Source organism: Phycodurus eques, chromosome 4 (genome assembly GCF_024500275.1).
Source record: "Phycodurus eques isolate BA_2022a chromosome 4, UOR_Pequ_1.1, whole genome shotgun sequence".
Lineage (NCBI taxonomy): Eukaryota > Metazoa > Chordata > Actinopteri > Syngnathiformes > Syngnathidae > Phycodurus > Phycodurus eques.
Window position 1 is genome coordinate 6,402,521 of NC_084528.1, and position 17,339 is coordinate 6,419,859.

Genomic DNA, 17,339 nt, shown 5'->3' on the forward strand with positions numbered 1-17,339 from the left:
CCTTGCTTGGAGTCAGCTTTCAAGCAGTCCTAAAGTGAGAACAAAATGTAAAAAGAAATAAAAAAATTAAATTAAAACAATTACCAAAGGTAAACATCAGAGATGGCCCTCTCCTGTTTTCTAATACACATCACCAGAGGGACTCTTTTTCATGATCGCTCAAATTGTGGAAGGACATGTACAGTACTTGCTCTTAGTTACTTGACAGCTCCGTGAATACGTTTTTCCCCCCTTGTATTTATGCAAATAGTGACAGCTAATAGATGCTATACCCCAATTAGTTGATAGGTGAGTTCAATAAAATAAGTGCCACATACCACATATTTTATGTACTTGCATCTGGATTTGATACACATCTTAGAAGAGAGAAACCACACCAAAAAAAAACAAGTAGATCAAGAAAACAGGTCCTAAAAAGTGACATCAGCAACAACCTCAAAGAGGGCTGAAGGGAAGCTTTCACAATCTACTGTTTCAGGAAGATTTCACGAATAAAACGTACAGAGGCTACGCCAGAAGATGCAAATCCCTCATTAGCATGAATAATAGGAAGTCCAGGCTGGATTTGGCTAAAAGGTACAGTGAATAAAAAAACAAAACAAAAAAACACGTCTTTTTAGCTGACCACGGTAACTCGTGCCACATTCATTCTCCATACATGTAAACAAAGACGCTTTTTAGAAAGCAATGACAAGAGAAAATTGGAGGAAGGTATCAATGTGTAATCATTGTAATAAATAAATAATGATGTAAAAAAAATAATAAACAAAGGGTGACAATCATCCATCCAACCATTTTCTGAGCCGCTTATCCTCACAAGGGTTGTGGGAGTGCTGGAGCCTATCCCAGATAGCATCGGGCAGGAGGCTGGGTACACCCTGATCTGGTTGCCAGCCAATCACAGGGCAACACAAACAAACAACCATACGCACTAACATTCACACCTACGGGCAATTTAGAGTCTTCAATTAACTTACCATGCATGTTTTTGGGATGCGGGAGGAAACCGGAGTGCCCGGAGCAAACCCACGCAGGCACGGGGAGAACATGCTCTTGTTTTGGTTCCGAATGTGGTAATGTGATTCTTCTGCTGTTCAGTACCGGGGCAGCTCTATTCTAGAGGGATCTACAAGACCACTGGCCACTCCAAAATCCTAAAACATCCTAAACTCTTTGCCTTATCACCTTTAAAGAAGACACATTATGGAAAAGTGACTTTTTATTGTTTGTATACAAATAGTTTCGTCTCAGGAGTGCCTGCTCATCCATCAAGTATGAAGTGACACAAAATTTTCTGTTAGCTACCTATTTCTGAAAACGTGTCTGTGCAGGAGATGTTTGCATGTCCGACCCCTGTGATGGAACAGTTTCAATTAACATAACCACCCCCACACCACTTTGGAGCAGAGGTCGACACACTATTACATCAAAGCCACACACAAAAATAATAATAAAAAAATAAAATAAAAAGCAAAGCAATTAGCACTGGCTAGCGTTAGCTAACAACGTTACCAGTAATGTGTGATTTGACGTGCTGCATCAATGAGCGATAACTCGGTCAATCGGTCCTGACTGCAGAGTGGTGTGTAGGAATGACCTATCGAACCCTGCTTGATCCAACTATTACACAAGTAGTGTTTTTGTTTACATTTTTGATGTTTTAATTTGTTATACATATTGTACACTACTGTATTAACACATGTACACATAGTTAAAAGGATAAGAGGATGTTTAGTATTTGAAGGAGTTGTGTTTAAATAATGGTTAACTTGAAAATATACTGTAATTTTCAGCACACCACAAAAGGCAGTTTTTGCTGACAATTTTCACTTTACAGGGACTTTAAGTATTATTTATCTGTTGGAAAATTAGATCCTGGTCTGACTCCTGTTCAACATGGGCCAAAACAGGAGGAGAGAGAAGAGAAGGGCAGTTTGTTGTTGTGCTCAAAGGAGGGGGAGGGGACATGAAGAGGGTCACTGGACTGGGTTCCTGGGGCTTAGTGTGGCAAATCCTCAGTAATCCTCCAACTAGTTCCATGGCTACGTTTACTGTACTGTACGTAGGTAACGTCAATACACAAGCTTGCTTCACAACACTATAAAGCTCCAACTGCCACTTTTACCCCCTTCACCTGTTCAGTATTTTAGAGGACAGCTAAGGATACCTATCCTTCTTAAGTCTCTTTTGCGATCATGATCAATAGACAACATTATAACAGTGAAGGAGACAAGATAAAGCAGTGAAAACCGGAAAAAGGCAAGAGAAGAAAAGCCTGGAGAGAATCACTTCACTGTCTGACTACACACACACACCTCTGAAAACAACGCAAAATGTACATGGGGCCCTGTGGTGATCACCTAAACACTGTGCACATTAACGATCAAAACAGAATGTTCCGGAATTCCTGCTAAATCTTCACCGACATCCCAAGTTAACACCTTAAGGTATAATGGAAGGATGCAGTTCCTGAAAGCGGTAACTTTTATTTACAGCTGGATTCCCGGAATCACATAACAATACAGGTTAATAAATCCCACCACCACAGCCCAAGAAGATGAAGATGAGCTGATCTGACCATAAAAAAATTATATTTAATTGCAGTAAATTAGAAATTTGCGCCACCCATTTTATTTTACTGAGCCACAAACAACACGTCACAAGAGTCAAGGAAAAAATGGATATCCCCGGTGACTAGAGCCATACAGTATTTCTCTGTTGTCCAACAAGCATAGCAGTGCACACCATAATTGGGTCAGCATGTCCTCTCATTTTTCTGTTTTGTTTCCAATTTTCCTTTTGAAAGATCATTTGATATCACCTGCCATTTTGGGTTGCTGTTAACATCTGTGATTTTGCATTGCGTCGCAGAAACCTGAATTCAGAACACAAAATCGCAGTCAAATTAGTTTACTGTACAAACACTGCACGACGCAACTGAATATCTATTGGTCGCCTTGCGCCGTGTATGGTGGGCTTTACAACAATTTATATATAATTAAAAATAATTTATTTAAGGGTATGAAATTATGCAACACTTAAATTTCTTCAAAAGGCATACTTAGTGGAAAAAAAAAACAGCTCTGCCTGGAAACAAGTCACCTGTGTGTGTATGTGTGCGCGCAGTGATTGATTGCTGCAAAGATAAATGTCATGCTGACAACTGTTTATACTCAATATTCTGGTGGCTGATGAAAAGATTTAAATTTAAAACCAAAGATTACTGGCTGTAGATAAATAGAGAAAGGTGGTCAAGCAGTTTGAGCTGGTCACAACAAGAGTTAGCGATCCATCACACAACAGCATTGTTGGTGATCAAGGTAAGTAGCCACGCTGGTAACTGGCTACTTTTAGTATATTTATGTTCTCCCATAGCGACATGTTAATCTCGTTGACAATGTGGAACACTTACTGCGACAGTTTAATATGTTAATAAATGTGTCCGTACACTACTGGCTCAGTGTAGCAACATGGGACACTAGTACTTTACCAATAATACATGGGTATAATTGCTCTTTTTTTTTTTTTTTGTAACATGCACTCCATCACTCTGTTACTGTTAGAAAGACTAAAAACGTCCAGCTCTAATCGTAGCCCTCTGAATACTAATCCAATCAGAAGGCAGCTAGCGATTGCAAAACAACTGCCCACATTGAGCGAAGGAGTTTGACTGTCCATTTTATTATGTTAATTTAGAAAGGATCACATTTACATACATGTTTTGACCAAAAGGACATTTTCCTAAAGGAAGCCCTTTTTTCCCCCACATTATCTGTAAAGAGAAAAAGGTTTTATTATTTCTGTGGAAGTTGATGCAAGTTAAGCAAATCCTTCAAGGATAAAGAAAAAAGAGAAACTCAGAGTTTTCTATTAGTGAAGCGGGATTTTTAGTACAAAAGACAAAGCCCAATTTAAATGAAGTTGGAGTTTTTGTAAAAAAAAAAATACAAATAAAAAAAAAACTGCAAATACTTTTCAACCTATATGCAATTGAATACCAAGACAAGATATTTACCATTCAAACTGATAAACTTTGTTTTATTTCCAAATATTCACTCAATTTGAATTTGTTACATCACCTTTCCTTATAACAACACTTGACAAGTGTTTAGGAACTGAAGACACTAATTGTTGAAACTTTGTTGGTGAAATTCTTTCCCATTCTTGCTTGATGTACAACTTCAGTCGCTCAACAGTTCGGGGTCTCTGTGGTCGTATTTTGCACTTCATAATGCGCCACACAAACTCAATGGGATGCAGGTCTGGACTGCTGGTCGGCCAGTCTACTACTCACACTCTTTTACTTCGAAGGCATGCTGTTGTAACACATGCAGAATGTGGCTTGGCATTGGTTTGCTGAAATAAACAGGGATGTCCCCGAAAATAATTGCATAAATTGCAGCATATGTTGCTCCAAAACCTGTATGTACCTTTCAGCATTTAAGGTAAAAGTTTTGATTTACATTTCACACAATGTCCCACCTTCATTAAATGTGGGGTTTGTAATTGTATGGATGAAGGGATGCATGTCCCACCCATATTGTTAGTCAAAGTTGCACAATGACCTACCGCGTAGTCATAAATTAGAAAGACATTGTGAGTGGGCAACAACCCTGGTCTGATCTCTGCTCAGCAACTTGATCATGCAGACCAGGTCTTGATTTTTTTATTGGGATGTGCAACAAGCGATTAAGGAGACAATATAGCAGCCCACCCTCCCCCATCTTCCCCATGAGGCGGCTCAGTGTACACCTTTTGGGTCTATACATGATTGCATTATGTAATAGTGTAATAAATAGGCTTAGCAACTCCATGAGGGACTTTGGTGCAGACCCTGATGACTAAGTTTATTAAATTTCCCTTCCTCAGAGCTTTCCAGCTGCTGAGGAGTCAAGTTTCTACACTCCCACATAAACTCATGTTGATTGCTATATGCAGTTTGATTAAAAAGGGGAAAAAAAAAGTCTGATCCTGACCAAACTGTAATCTGTAATGGTCGAACAAGTAGCCTTTGGCTGGAAATGACACCAGAAAGTGGCAAAAGACTAAACCGTGTTAAAGATTCCTATTTAAAATACTTTACTAAAATAGCTCACCCTTTTTCAATATAGGCATAGCCAATGTTCTAAATCTATATTTCACAGAATACAATACCATAGCTCATGTTTCAAGTTGCTATGATCATTTAGAATGGTGTTAGTGTTTGATAAGATCAGGGATATGAATACTTTGAAAATTTTAAAAAATAAGAAAAATACAAAACAATGCAAAAACAGTGAAATGAAAATGGAGAAACATGCAGTTAATTTTGAAAAATAAAAAAAAAATCACAATCTCAAAATTGCTTACGGTTTTTGTTTTTTACTTACACTGTATACAGTTATCCAATTTTCCTTCCCTTTCATAAGACTCAGAATTTGTATACTATTTTTTTTTTAACCTAATAATGTTTATATTTACTGTGTTGCGTTTTTAACCCCCCAAGTATGTTGCTGGTCAAATTGTCTCATTTTAAAGAAAAATAATATTTTATACATTGATATTTATTTTTTCTTCAGAATTAGTGAGGATAAGCGGTACAGAAAACGGATGGATGGAATTATTTTTTAATTTGAAAACACCCCACCATACATGGTATTGAAATGTCAAATTTATAGATAGATAGATAGATAGATAGATAGATAGATAGATAGATAGATAGATAGTAGTTGCACTAAATAGATGTTGATCAATTGGATAACAAGGTCTAACTAAGCCGGTCACATTGACCCATATGAACATTTTTAGTGTACTATACCAAAGAAACCAATATAAGAGAAAATGTATATTTAGGTTTTAGATGACCTTCATTTTAGGTTAATATACCGTGAATAAATGCCTCAATATTATTGCTACAAGGGCTAACAGGAAGTTTACTTTTTGTTGTATTTACACCCTAAAGCTTTATGCCGTGTTCAAGCTCACATTATAATAAATAGTAAGGCAGCACATAAAGGAAATAAGTTCCCTTTCCTTTAAAAGGGCAGTAGTGCAACTACATTTCACCTGGCGACATAAACATCCAGTTAATTACGATCATTCGGGCCGGCCGGCTGCACGGGAACACAACACTTTAGAAACATGAAATCTTTATAAGGAAACCGGTGATGACCACACGAGCCGGGGAGAGGTTTGGGAAACAGCGAAGAGTGGCGGTGGATACGAGTATTGTACTTACTTTCGGAGCGACGTGAAATGACCGTGGACCAAACATCATCGGCGTTCAAAACGTTGTCGTCGTCATTCGCGGAGCATGTCAGGAATGTACACAGGAGCGCACGCTGTCAGACATGCGGAGTCATTTGACCTTCTACCAACAGAACGTACCATCGCCGAGAAGAAGGATGGGGGTGGGGGAGCAGCGGAGCATACCAAAAGGGCGTCCCGGGAAGGAAAGGGTTTTTTGATGTACTGTACCGTTGCATAATAAGGTACCGGTAAAACAAAACAAACAACCCCCCCCCAAAAAAACATAAAATAAAATACAACTAATTTTAAACATGTACAGGTATTTCAAATAATACAATACTTACAGGAATAAAATATGGATGTTTATTAAATGAAAATTAAGTATATAGTCTCGATTCAACTTGATTCCCCTTGACTGCATCTGACAGGAGCAGAACAGGACAGTAATACTGTAGTATTAAATTCAAGGCAATCATAAAATGTGCAGGCTATTTTCTTGGTTTGTTTATTTATTTAATTTCTGGAATTGTCCCATTGAGATACAAGATCTTCTTCTTCCAGGGAGTCTTGGGCCAAGATGGCACACAGGACATTTTCTACATTAAAAACAGGGCATTTATAAACAAAACAAAACAAAAACAGAGAAAACAAACAAAACCTTAAATTTTTTGTGGTGTGGCAAATGTTTGCCACACCACAAGTTCCCTTACAGGGATGAGGGATTCAACCAGACATTTCCGTGCAACTAAAATACAAAATGCATATATTTCAATATTACTTATCTTTAGTTAGTAATGGTGTTTGTACTGCTAAGTATCAATTGCAAGAGAAGCTGAAGGCCAAATGCAGAAAATACATGTCTGGTCACATTGACAATAGTCGGACTTCATGCCCACTGAAGGAGAAACTGGATTTCTTAAGTATAAATAAAGACTTGTTAGTGTATTGATTGATAGTGCACTTCAGCAGTGTGGGGCTAAAATCGATGAGCAATGCCATGGAGCCTGAAGACTGAAGACTAAAGTCTGCAATGCCTCTTGAAACACCTCTGGGCTCACTCATACATAAATGAAGGAGACATTGTATTTTAAATTCATTTTTTTATTATTTTTAGAAATAACGTATTTTCTTGGTAGATAGTTTGTGGCTTTCAAGCAATTATTGGATATAAAAAGGGTCCCCCAAAAAATTGATGTTGAAACCCTACTCTGCACAAACATAGAATTTAGTATTTATTTTTGAATAATACGGAACCTTTGAGTACCTTTGAGGATACAGGAGCATTGTAGCATCAAAAGCCCAATCCTTCAGGTGGATTTATTAAACCCAAACCAACAACCTTTCACATATGAGGGCCCAAGCAGCATTTTGGTGCAACCCAAGTGTGAAGTCAATGGAGTCATTCAGCTAAACTGCTCCAAGTGATAAAATAGACAAACAGAAAATGGCTTTTCATCTACCTATAATGCAGTCTCAAATGTTTCTCAAACTGTCCATCTGATGTTACAAGATCTGGCAGCGCAGAAGTGAGATTTGTTTCTTTGGAGGAGGCAAAAATGGATCAGGGAGAAACAGCAGCATATGACAAATATCCATCCATCCATCCATCCATCCATTTTCAACACCGCTTATCCTGGTTAGGGTCACGGGACACTGGAGCCTATCCCAGGCGAGTGTACCACTACACCATCAGTGACATGACAAATATCAAAATAATGTATTACGATTTTCACTCGCTCTTCTTTTATTTGTATTATTTATTTATTTTTATTTGTTTTTATTATAATGTTGTTGTTGTTGTTATATATAATATAATGAATGCTTACAAGAGGTGTCCGGTAACCAAGGGTGAAATGTATTGTGTAAGACTTTGCTGAATGTCAGGACCGGCGGGGGAGAAGCAACACCTTCAAAATGACTGCTGCCTCCGGACATGGCACAAATGGCAAAGATGGTGTCACGGTGACCTGTTACTAAAATAATTACTCTTTGCTTTGCGTGCACCATATGTGAACATGTTACACATAGCCTGAAGGATGATTAGCTGTTCTATTATTTATGAAAAGTACTGAATTAGAATAGCCATGAAATACAAAGAAGATTCTCTTCTTTTGTGCTAAGGGACATGTAGCATCATATTTATTCAAGAAAATGAAAATGTTCTTTTCAATGTCTAACACTGGCAATCAAGAAAATAGTATTAAAAGGATTACGCAGCATAATAATACTGCAGATTGTGAAAAGTGCCCTGAAAATGCAAGTGGATGCCAAATCAAAAATCACATCTTACGGTAAATTTAGTTGAAATCTTTTCTGATAAATGTAGATTTGTTTTTGATGGAACAAGTGGTCTTTGATTTCCCAAAGTATATAATTTTTTTCAAAAATAATTGTCTTGTGCTGGAAGAAGCTATGTCTCATTGTACCATTGTGTTGCAGTCCTAAATATGTGGAGATGGAATGATACCAAAAAAGAGACACCCTTCACCAAATACTTTTATCAGCCCCTAGTACTCTAAAGCAAAACCCACCCACATACTCATAGCCTGATGGGTTGTCAATGCCTGACATTCATAATTTCTGTGCAGCCCACCTTTTAAATGACTGAAGAATCGTCAGTATGTGTGTGTCGCAGTAACTGAATGGTACAGACAGCACTATTTGCTGCATCACGCATGTATGAATGCATAAAATAGTGATTTGGAGAGACTTATTTGCTGGAACAGCTGTCTTGACTAATACAAATTTTGAGGAAAGTTTGATTGGATGCTTTGAGACAAGCCAACATGGGGTGGCGGTAACTCATCTGGAAGGACTTGGACCTTGGAGCCAGAGGGCCACTCTCAAATGTAAAACTGGCAAGTACACGTGTGAATAAAATTGTTGGTGCCCCTCTGTTACTGAAAGAAAAACCCATAGTGGTCACAGGAAGAACTTGAATCTGACAAAAGTACTATCGATTAAAATAATAATAATAATAATAATAATAATTGAAAATTAACCAATGAAAATCAGAGATTCCTTTTGAATTGTGGTTCAACAGAATTATTGAAAAAAAAAAAATAAATTGTGGTACCCTGAATTTAATATTTCGTTGCACAACCTTTGGAGGCAATCACTGCAATCAAATGATTTTTGTACCTTGGAATGAGACTTCTGCACCTCTCAGCAGGTATTTTGGCTCACTCTGGAGCAAACTGCTCCAGTTTTCTCAGGTTTGAAGGGTGCATTCTCCAGACGGCATGTCTCAGCTCCTTCCACAGATGTTCAATCGGGCTAATAGAAGGCCATGTCAGAATAGTCCAATGTTTTGCTCCTAGCCATTCTTGGGTGTTTTTAGCTGTGTGATTTGGGCCATTCTCCTGTTGCAAGACCAATGACACCAAGCTTTCTGACACTGGGCACACACATTTCTGTCTAGAATACCTTGATAGTCTTGAGATTTCATTGTACCCTGCACAGATTTAGGAACGCAACCCCAGAACATACCAGAGCCCCCTCCATGTTTCCACGGTAGGGACAGTGTTCTTTTCTTGGCATGCTTCATTTTTGCATTTATGAACATAGAGCTGATGTCCCTCACCAAAATGTTCCAGCTTTGTCTCGTCTGTCCATCTGACATTCTCCTAGAAGCTAAGTGGCTTGTCAACATGCAATTTGGCAAATTCCAGTCTTACTTTTTTATGATTACTTTTCGACAGTGTTGTCCTCCTTGGCTGTCTCCCATGAAGTCCACTTTGGCTCAAACAACGACAGATGGTGCAATCTGTCACAGATGTACCTTGGCATTGGAGTTCACCTTTAATTTTTTTTTGGAAGTTGTTCTGGGCTCTTTTGTTATACATTTGTATTATCATCAATTTACTTCCACGTCGAGGGAGGTCTCCTGAGACAACGCTCTTCCTCACTTCCTCTGATCCATGTCACCAAACAGCACAGTTTGGAATCGATTATTTGTCACCCTTTAAATAGGCCGAGTGACTGATTGACTGACCGAAGTTTGAAGACACCTATGATGCTAATTAGGGAACACAGCTTGTTTGATCATGTTGCTATGGTTTTCAATCTTTTCTAGGGGTACCATCATTCATTACATTTTTATTTATTAATACGGTTGTCAGATTCAAGTTATTTCTTGCATTAACAGAGGGGTACCAACAATTTTATACACGCGTGTAGTTGTTGGAGAGATGCTAGTCCGCTTCCTGGCTACTGTCGCAGTGCCCTTGAGCAGTGCACTGTCCAAATGTGCACCGATTCCACTCTGACATCTCTTCTCGCATGCCTGCATGTGTGTGACACAAAAATGCACAGTAAGTAGCGTGTAAACTGAAGTTCCCCTTGAGGGATTATAATTATTATAATGAAAAAAAAACATTTCCCATCTTCAGTTTGTTATTATCTTCATGCGGTGATTTCAGAAGTTGGACATTTCCCACAGGTGCAGTCACTCATTGCTAAATGAGAAGAAAGAATAAGACCTGTTAAAGTTGATTGTGTTTTGACATGGTGATGATTGACGATCTACAATACTGTACTATACTACTACTTGAGTTTGTGGAATACAGCGACCTCCGCAGGGCAAAATTGTACTCGCTCCTGTTTTCCAGAGCGTCACAAAGGCGCTACGACTACTATTACTACTACTGCTATCATGAGTTTTTGAGTTTTGTTTGACACCTTAATAAAAATATTTGCAAATTAAGATACTAGGTGGGATATTGAGTATGATTAAAACGGATAATGTTATCGTCCTCTGTAGGTTGGAGATACCATTTCTTGATTTGCAGTAAATTATACGATTTATACTAAATATTTTCGATCTCGTCATTTGGCAGCAAAGCAACGCGTTGGCGTGGGGTTTGTCCTTCGCCAGCTTCCGTACCCCCACCAGGAAACTACTGCTCCAGCTGTTCAATTCATTTTCTGCACTCGGACGTTTACCTTCTCGCCTGCCGTATTGCTAAGATTCAAAAGACTTTATTCAAAATGAAGAAAAGACCTGAAGGCAAAGCTGGTGCTGCTAAAAAGGTAAATTAGGGCAGAATTACAATCAGCCCAATACTGTGCATTCAATTTACTGTGGACGAGTGAACTACAAACGTCAGTAAATGCAAATTACACAAAACCTTTATGCTAATTTCTATTTGAAAGCACTGTCGTTTTTTGTCCATACGGGAAATTCCTAATAAATCCAAATGCCCCAAACCAATGGATATCCATGGTTCTTCAAATAATGATTACGGGGACTATAAATTGCGTGAATGCTAAGAGATTGCTTTATCCACAATGTGCACCAAGGATATTTAAGAAATATTTAAGAAATATTCTTCCAATATTTTAAAGCGTATTCTACCGCTTGGCATCTGGCATTTCAGTTCAGTCACATTCCTCTCCATTCACTTGTAATTTCTTAGTAAATCACAATTACCCATTACATATGATACCTAGAGTGTGGCGTATTCAGAAAGTTGGCACACTCGAGTTGAATTAGTTTCATGTAAATCAAAGGTGTCAAACGCAAGACCTGGGTGGGGCCCACATCTCTGCATCATTTTATGTGGATTGTGAAAACAAATCATGCGCATCAACTTCCATGATTCGAACTAAAATCTGTAACAAAATTACAACGCCCCACAAAAAAACAACAACAACGCCAAAACCCAACTCAAGAGGAGGCGGGGGAAACAGGTCCAGCTACCCCGGGGGCCCACACCACAGATCGGGAACAAGGAAGCTAGGGGTTTGAGTACATCCAAGTGACCCTATGGCATGCACGGGAGTCTAAGATAAAAAGATATGATTTGGCCACGTTACATTACTTTTACATTACACATTACATTACATTTCTGTATGACATTCTTTCCCAGGCAGACAAGATTCAAGGTTCACCATTCTAATGGAAGGTGACCATTTCAAATTATCCATTTCGTTATTACGTTTAGCTGAGATATTTTCGAGTTTTATATACTCTATGACAAGATTTTACCATTGATTAATGTTGGTAGGTTGTTTATCTTTCCAGTTTAACAATATTGTTTTTAAGCGATCGCTAAAATTATAAGTATCGGTTGAGCATGTTTATTTGGGAGATCTACAGTGCTGTGAAAAAGCACTCACATTCTTTTATTTTTACATAGTTTCTCAACTTTAAGATCATCAAACAAAGGTAAATATTAGACAAATATAACCCAAGTTAACTTTAAAATGCTGTTTTTAATTGGTAATTTCATTTTTTAAGGAACAAAACTATTCAAAATTACCTGACCCTGGGTGAAAAAGTAATTACCCCCTTGTTAAATCATGAATTAAATTTGTCTAAACACAATTTTTTGGTTAATTTTCACTGATCAGACCCAAGCTTGAACTGTTCAATCAAGAAATCACTTAAACAGAATCTGTACCGAAAAACTCAAGTCGGACAAAATATCTAAAAAAGCTGCAACAAAAGGACACAATCCAAAGAATTCCAGAACAGTCGAGACATAAAATAATATTGGCATCTATCAGTCTGGAAAGGGTTGCAAAAGCCATTTCTAAAGCTGTAGGATTCCAGCAAACCATAGCCATTATCCTCACATGGAGAAAACATGGAACGGTGGTGAACCTTCCTAGTAGTGGCCGGCTACAACGATTACCCCAAGGGAACAGCATAAAAAGTCTTTGGAATCCTTCAAATGCTTTTTTGAAAAAGTAAGATGAGCCTTTATATTATTTTTGGTCAGCAGTGCCTTTCACCTCGGAACACTGCCATGGATGCCATTTCTTTCCCCATTCTCGTCTTTATTATTGTGTCATTAACACATGACCTTAACTGAGGCAAGGGAGGCAACAAATAAAACAATGGATTTTACCAAACTAAACATCCTAAACATAAAATAATGAAAATCAAACACAGGTCTCTTACATGACACCCTACAAACATAAAATAATGAAAATCAAACACAGGTCTCTTACCTGACTCCTTACAAACATTCATTCATTCATTCATTCATTTTCTGAGCCGCTTCTCCTCACTAGGGTCGCGGGCGTGCTGGAGCCAATCCCAGCTGTCATCGGGCAGGAGGCGGGGTACACCCTGAACTGGTTGCCAGCCAATCGCAGGACACATAGGAACAAACAACCATTCGCACTCACAGTCATGCCTACGGGCAATTTAGAGTCTCCAATTCATGCATGTTTTTGGGATGTGGGAGGAAACCGGAGTGCCCGGAGAAAACCCACGCAGGCACGGGGAGAACATGCAAACTCCACACAGGCGGGGCCGGGGATTGAACCTGGGTCCTCAGAACTGTGAGGCTGACGCTCTAACCAGTCGGCCACCGTGCCGCCTCCTTACAAATATAAATAGGATAAAAACAAAGTGGCAGCCATCTCCTACAGCTTCCTAGACTGCTTTCCTTACTATCAAACAATGTGTTCTACATGGTTAAAAGACACAAACAAAACGGCTAAGTCGATACAGAACAAGGACGCATGGTGCAGAGAAAAAGGAAGAACAGCTTAACTCTCGCAAATCAACTTTATTTATAGAGTACTTTAAAACAACCACAGCTACACACAAAGTGATGTACATGATATAAAAAATCAAAATGGAAAAACAATTAAACATTGAGCAAATTAAAACAATAGATGACAAATTAAAACGATAGATTACAAAACAATAATAAAAAACACTAAAACACTGCAGAATCTCGTGCTAAAAAATAAAAATGTGCTTTAGGATGAGTTTCAAAGATGGACAGTGAGGGAGGCTTGCCTAATCTTTAGGGGGAGGTTATTCCACAGAGATATACCAGCAACAGAAAAAGCAACTCTGAGCCTTTGTTTCATCCTCGGCACCTCCAGGAGCGTCAAGTCGGTTGACCTGAGGCAACATACACGAACGAGTGTAGGGGTGAAGCAGCTCAGAGAGTTAAGGTGGGGCTTGATCAGTTAAAGATTTAAAAACAAATAAATCTTAAAATGGAATCTAAAATGCACAGGAAACTAGTAAAGCGAGGCCAGAATTGGGGGTTATGGGCTCCCTCTTACGTGGTCCAATTAGGAGGCGAGCAGCAGTGTTCTCAGCCAACTGGCGATGTCTGAGGGAGGACTGGCTGACTCCAAAATAAAGTGCATTACAGTAATCCATCTGAGACGTAATGAAGGCATGGATTACTGTTTCAAAGTGCTGTTGTGAAAGAACAGGCTTAACTTTAGCCAGCTGCCTAAAATGAAAAATCTGGCTTTGACAACCGCATTGATTTGCCAATTCAGTTTAAAATCACTGTCCAGTTTAAAAGCAAAGTTTGAGACTGTTGGCTTTTGGTAATGTGTCAACGGGGGATTTACAAGGCCCACTGGGACCAAATACCATAACCTCTGTTTTCTTATCATTAACATAACTAACTATTGTACTTAAAGTTGTTTAAGATGTGATTTAATACTGTAGCTATTTCCCCTCCTCTAAAATTCAGGAAGCAGAAGATGGACAACGCAGCACAGCCGAGGTTAAAAGCCAACTTTCTCACAGTTCTGTGCTCATGAACATTGGAAAATGTTTGCTTTTATTCATCATCATCCCTCCATTCCTCAACTATGCATCACTGCAAAGAGAAGGACAGACGCTGCTGCCAAAAGGTTTTCAATTAAAAATTCCCACATTTCCTCCTCATTTCAAGTTTGCTTTGAGGAAAGCCATCATATAAAATTAACAATCAAAGTTTTCAGCAATACATGGTTCTGTAAAGTTGAATCTTTTTGCTTTGTGATCTTATCTAGATGGCCAGATTGTAGATGTCGGCTTGGGTCAAAGAATGCATCTTTTATGTAAAGGACAGGGAAAACCAGTTGGTAATCTGTCATGTTTTTGTTTTTAAAATGAATAATACAAATCTGACACAATTTTATGCCATATCTCTCTATATGTGCCTGTCTTATGTCATCATGCTAACTTATCCCTATTTTTAGTTATACTAGATGCACCAACTGGAATGTCATCAGACATTTGGTTTTATGTCCAAGAGAGTGTCGCCACATTGACAAAGGTGAGAAATTAATACAGTACATTGGATTGATATGTTGTGATTGTTGTAACATTGTAATGCGCTGACAGTCTGAGAGTTTTACTTATTGTCATTGTCATATTGTCTTTTTTTTTTTTTTAATTGGATGGCAAGGATATGATAGTGTTGAGTAAATTTGCGGTGACAATAGATATTTCTCTGAAGGAGATGCTATTTCTCAGGGCAGGATTTTTCTTTTTCTCGTCTCTGCTCCAAATGTCTCATTGCAGCAGAAAGTTGGGGCTGACAGCCTGCTCCATGTTATTTGTCTGAAATATGATCAAAGTTAGGTCACAGGCTTCCTTGGTAGAATTTGATGACATAATGATGAAGACCATTGAAAAATCTGTTTACCCATTTCTTCCCTGTACACTGGGCAGGTTTGTACCTATGACCGAATGGGTCTGGGATTTAGCAAGCGTCTGATGCAGAATGAAACCACAGGAACGGAGAAGTTTTGGGGGATTTCCACAACTGGACGGTGATTATCCAAATTCTACAATGTAAACAACATAAACGTATCAATTATTTTAGGATTATCTCCACAAAAAGATGGTTTATGTTCACAATGTTTGTATTTAGCACAAGATTTGGTCACTTTTTCATTAGGTCAAGCAATTCTATTCACCCTCAAGCAGGCGTGTCTTGGTGTAAGGCTTTTTGTTTCTTAAGTCTCAAAGAAGCTATTTGGCCCTTTCCTTATTTTTTAATTTTATTATATTTTTTCATTCTCTGTGCGTGCGTGGGTTTTCTCCGGGTACACCCGTTTCCTCCCACATACCAAAAACATGCATGGTAGGTTAATTGAAGACTCTAACTTGCCCGTAAGTGTGAATGTGAACTGTTGTTTGTTTATAAATTGCATGATTGTGAAAAGAAACTCATCATGCTACAGTCCAAAGAGATTGAAGAAAAAAATGACAAACAAAATGATTTTCAATCTATCAGTCTAGAAGATGTCACGAAGCCATTTGCAAGCCAAGAACCAATGGCTCTGACCTTGGTTCAGAGCCATTATGCTCGGATAAAATTGGCCGGCCAACCAAAATTACTCTGAGTGCAACGACGACTCATCCAGGTGGTAAAAAAGGAACCCAGAATGACATCCAAAGAACTCTAGGCCTCAGTTCAGGTCATGACTACTTTTTGACCACGGCACTCTTGTATAAGTGAGTTTTAATCTCAGTGAGGTTTTCCTGGCTAAATAAAGGTTAAATGAAAAGAAAAATGTGTTTGTGGCTCAACCATAAGACACTGGGATAAAATGGGATCAATGGAAGAGATCCAAGGCGAAAACCACTGCTGACAAAAAAGAACACACAGGCTCGTCTCACATTCGCCAAGAAACATTTTGATGATCGCCAAGGCTTTTGGAGAAATATTTTGTGCACTGATGAGAGAAAAGTTGCACTTTTTGGAACGTGTGGGGCCTGTTGCAGGCGGCGTAAAAATAAAATGGTATTTGATAAAAAGATCTTGCCAACAGTCAAACATGGTCATGGCAGTTTGAGGATCTGGTGCTGCTTAGCCACTTCAGGATCTGGATGACTTGCTGTGATTAATGGAACAATTTATTCTGCTGTCTAGCAGAAAATCCTGCAGGTGAACATCTGACCATCATTGTGGGCCCTCAAGCTCACTTACTTTCTCACATAGGACCAGATACAGTAGGTTTGGATTTTTTTCACTTAATAAATGAAATCTTCATTTAGAAAATGTATTTTATGTCAATGTTGCTGGTCCACGAGAGGTCCCCGGTGATGTACAGTCCCAGGAACCTGGACAGTTGGGTCGTCTGCAAACTTGATGAAGAGGTTGGAGCTATATGTTGGTGTGCAGTCATAGGTCAGCAGGCTGAAGAGGACGGAACTCAACACACAACCTTGAGGGACCCCCCGTGTTCAGAGTGATGGTGCTGGATGTGTTACTGCCGACCCGTACTGCCTGCGGTCATCCTTTCATTTCCTTGGCTGTGTGCTTTGGGTCATCGTGGTGCTGGATTCCCCATCAATGACATGTTTTTTAAGATTTATGGCTTCGAGAAGGAGGTTGTTATCCAGGATT

The 17,339-nt window shown here is 38.8% G+C and overlaps 2 protein-coding genes across 2 annotated transcripts in view; one reads left to right on the top strand and one right to left on the bottom strand.

Moving 5' to 3' along the window:
• The window catches only part of oxr1a (oxidation resistance 1a), a 184,781-nt gene extending 178,421 nt beyond the window's left edge, over positions 1–6,360 (bottom strand). The window contains 1 exon segment of the mRNA XM_061673745.1: positions 6,218–6,360. The gene's annotated coding sequence lies outside the window, so the exon portion shown is untranslated.
• Positions 6,361–11,134: 4,774 nt separating this feature from the next.
• The window catches only part of si:dkey-122a22.2 (uncharacterized), a 33,122-nt gene continuing 26,917 nt past the window's right edge, over positions 11,135–17,339 (top strand). Inside the window, exons 1-5 of the mRNA XM_061673753.1 lie at positions 11,135–11,259; positions 14,688–14,850; positions 14,992–15,063; positions 15,181–15,257; positions 15,656–15,756. Of these exons, the coding sequence (XP_061529737.1) occupies positions 11,218–11,259; positions 14,688–14,850; positions 14,992–15,063; positions 15,181–15,257; positions 15,656–15,756 (455 nt within the window). The 5' untranslated portion in view covers positions 11,135–11,217. The remainder of the gene's footprint in view (positions 11,260–14,687; positions 14,851–14,991; positions 15,064–15,180; positions 15,258–15,655; positions 15,757–17,339) is intronic.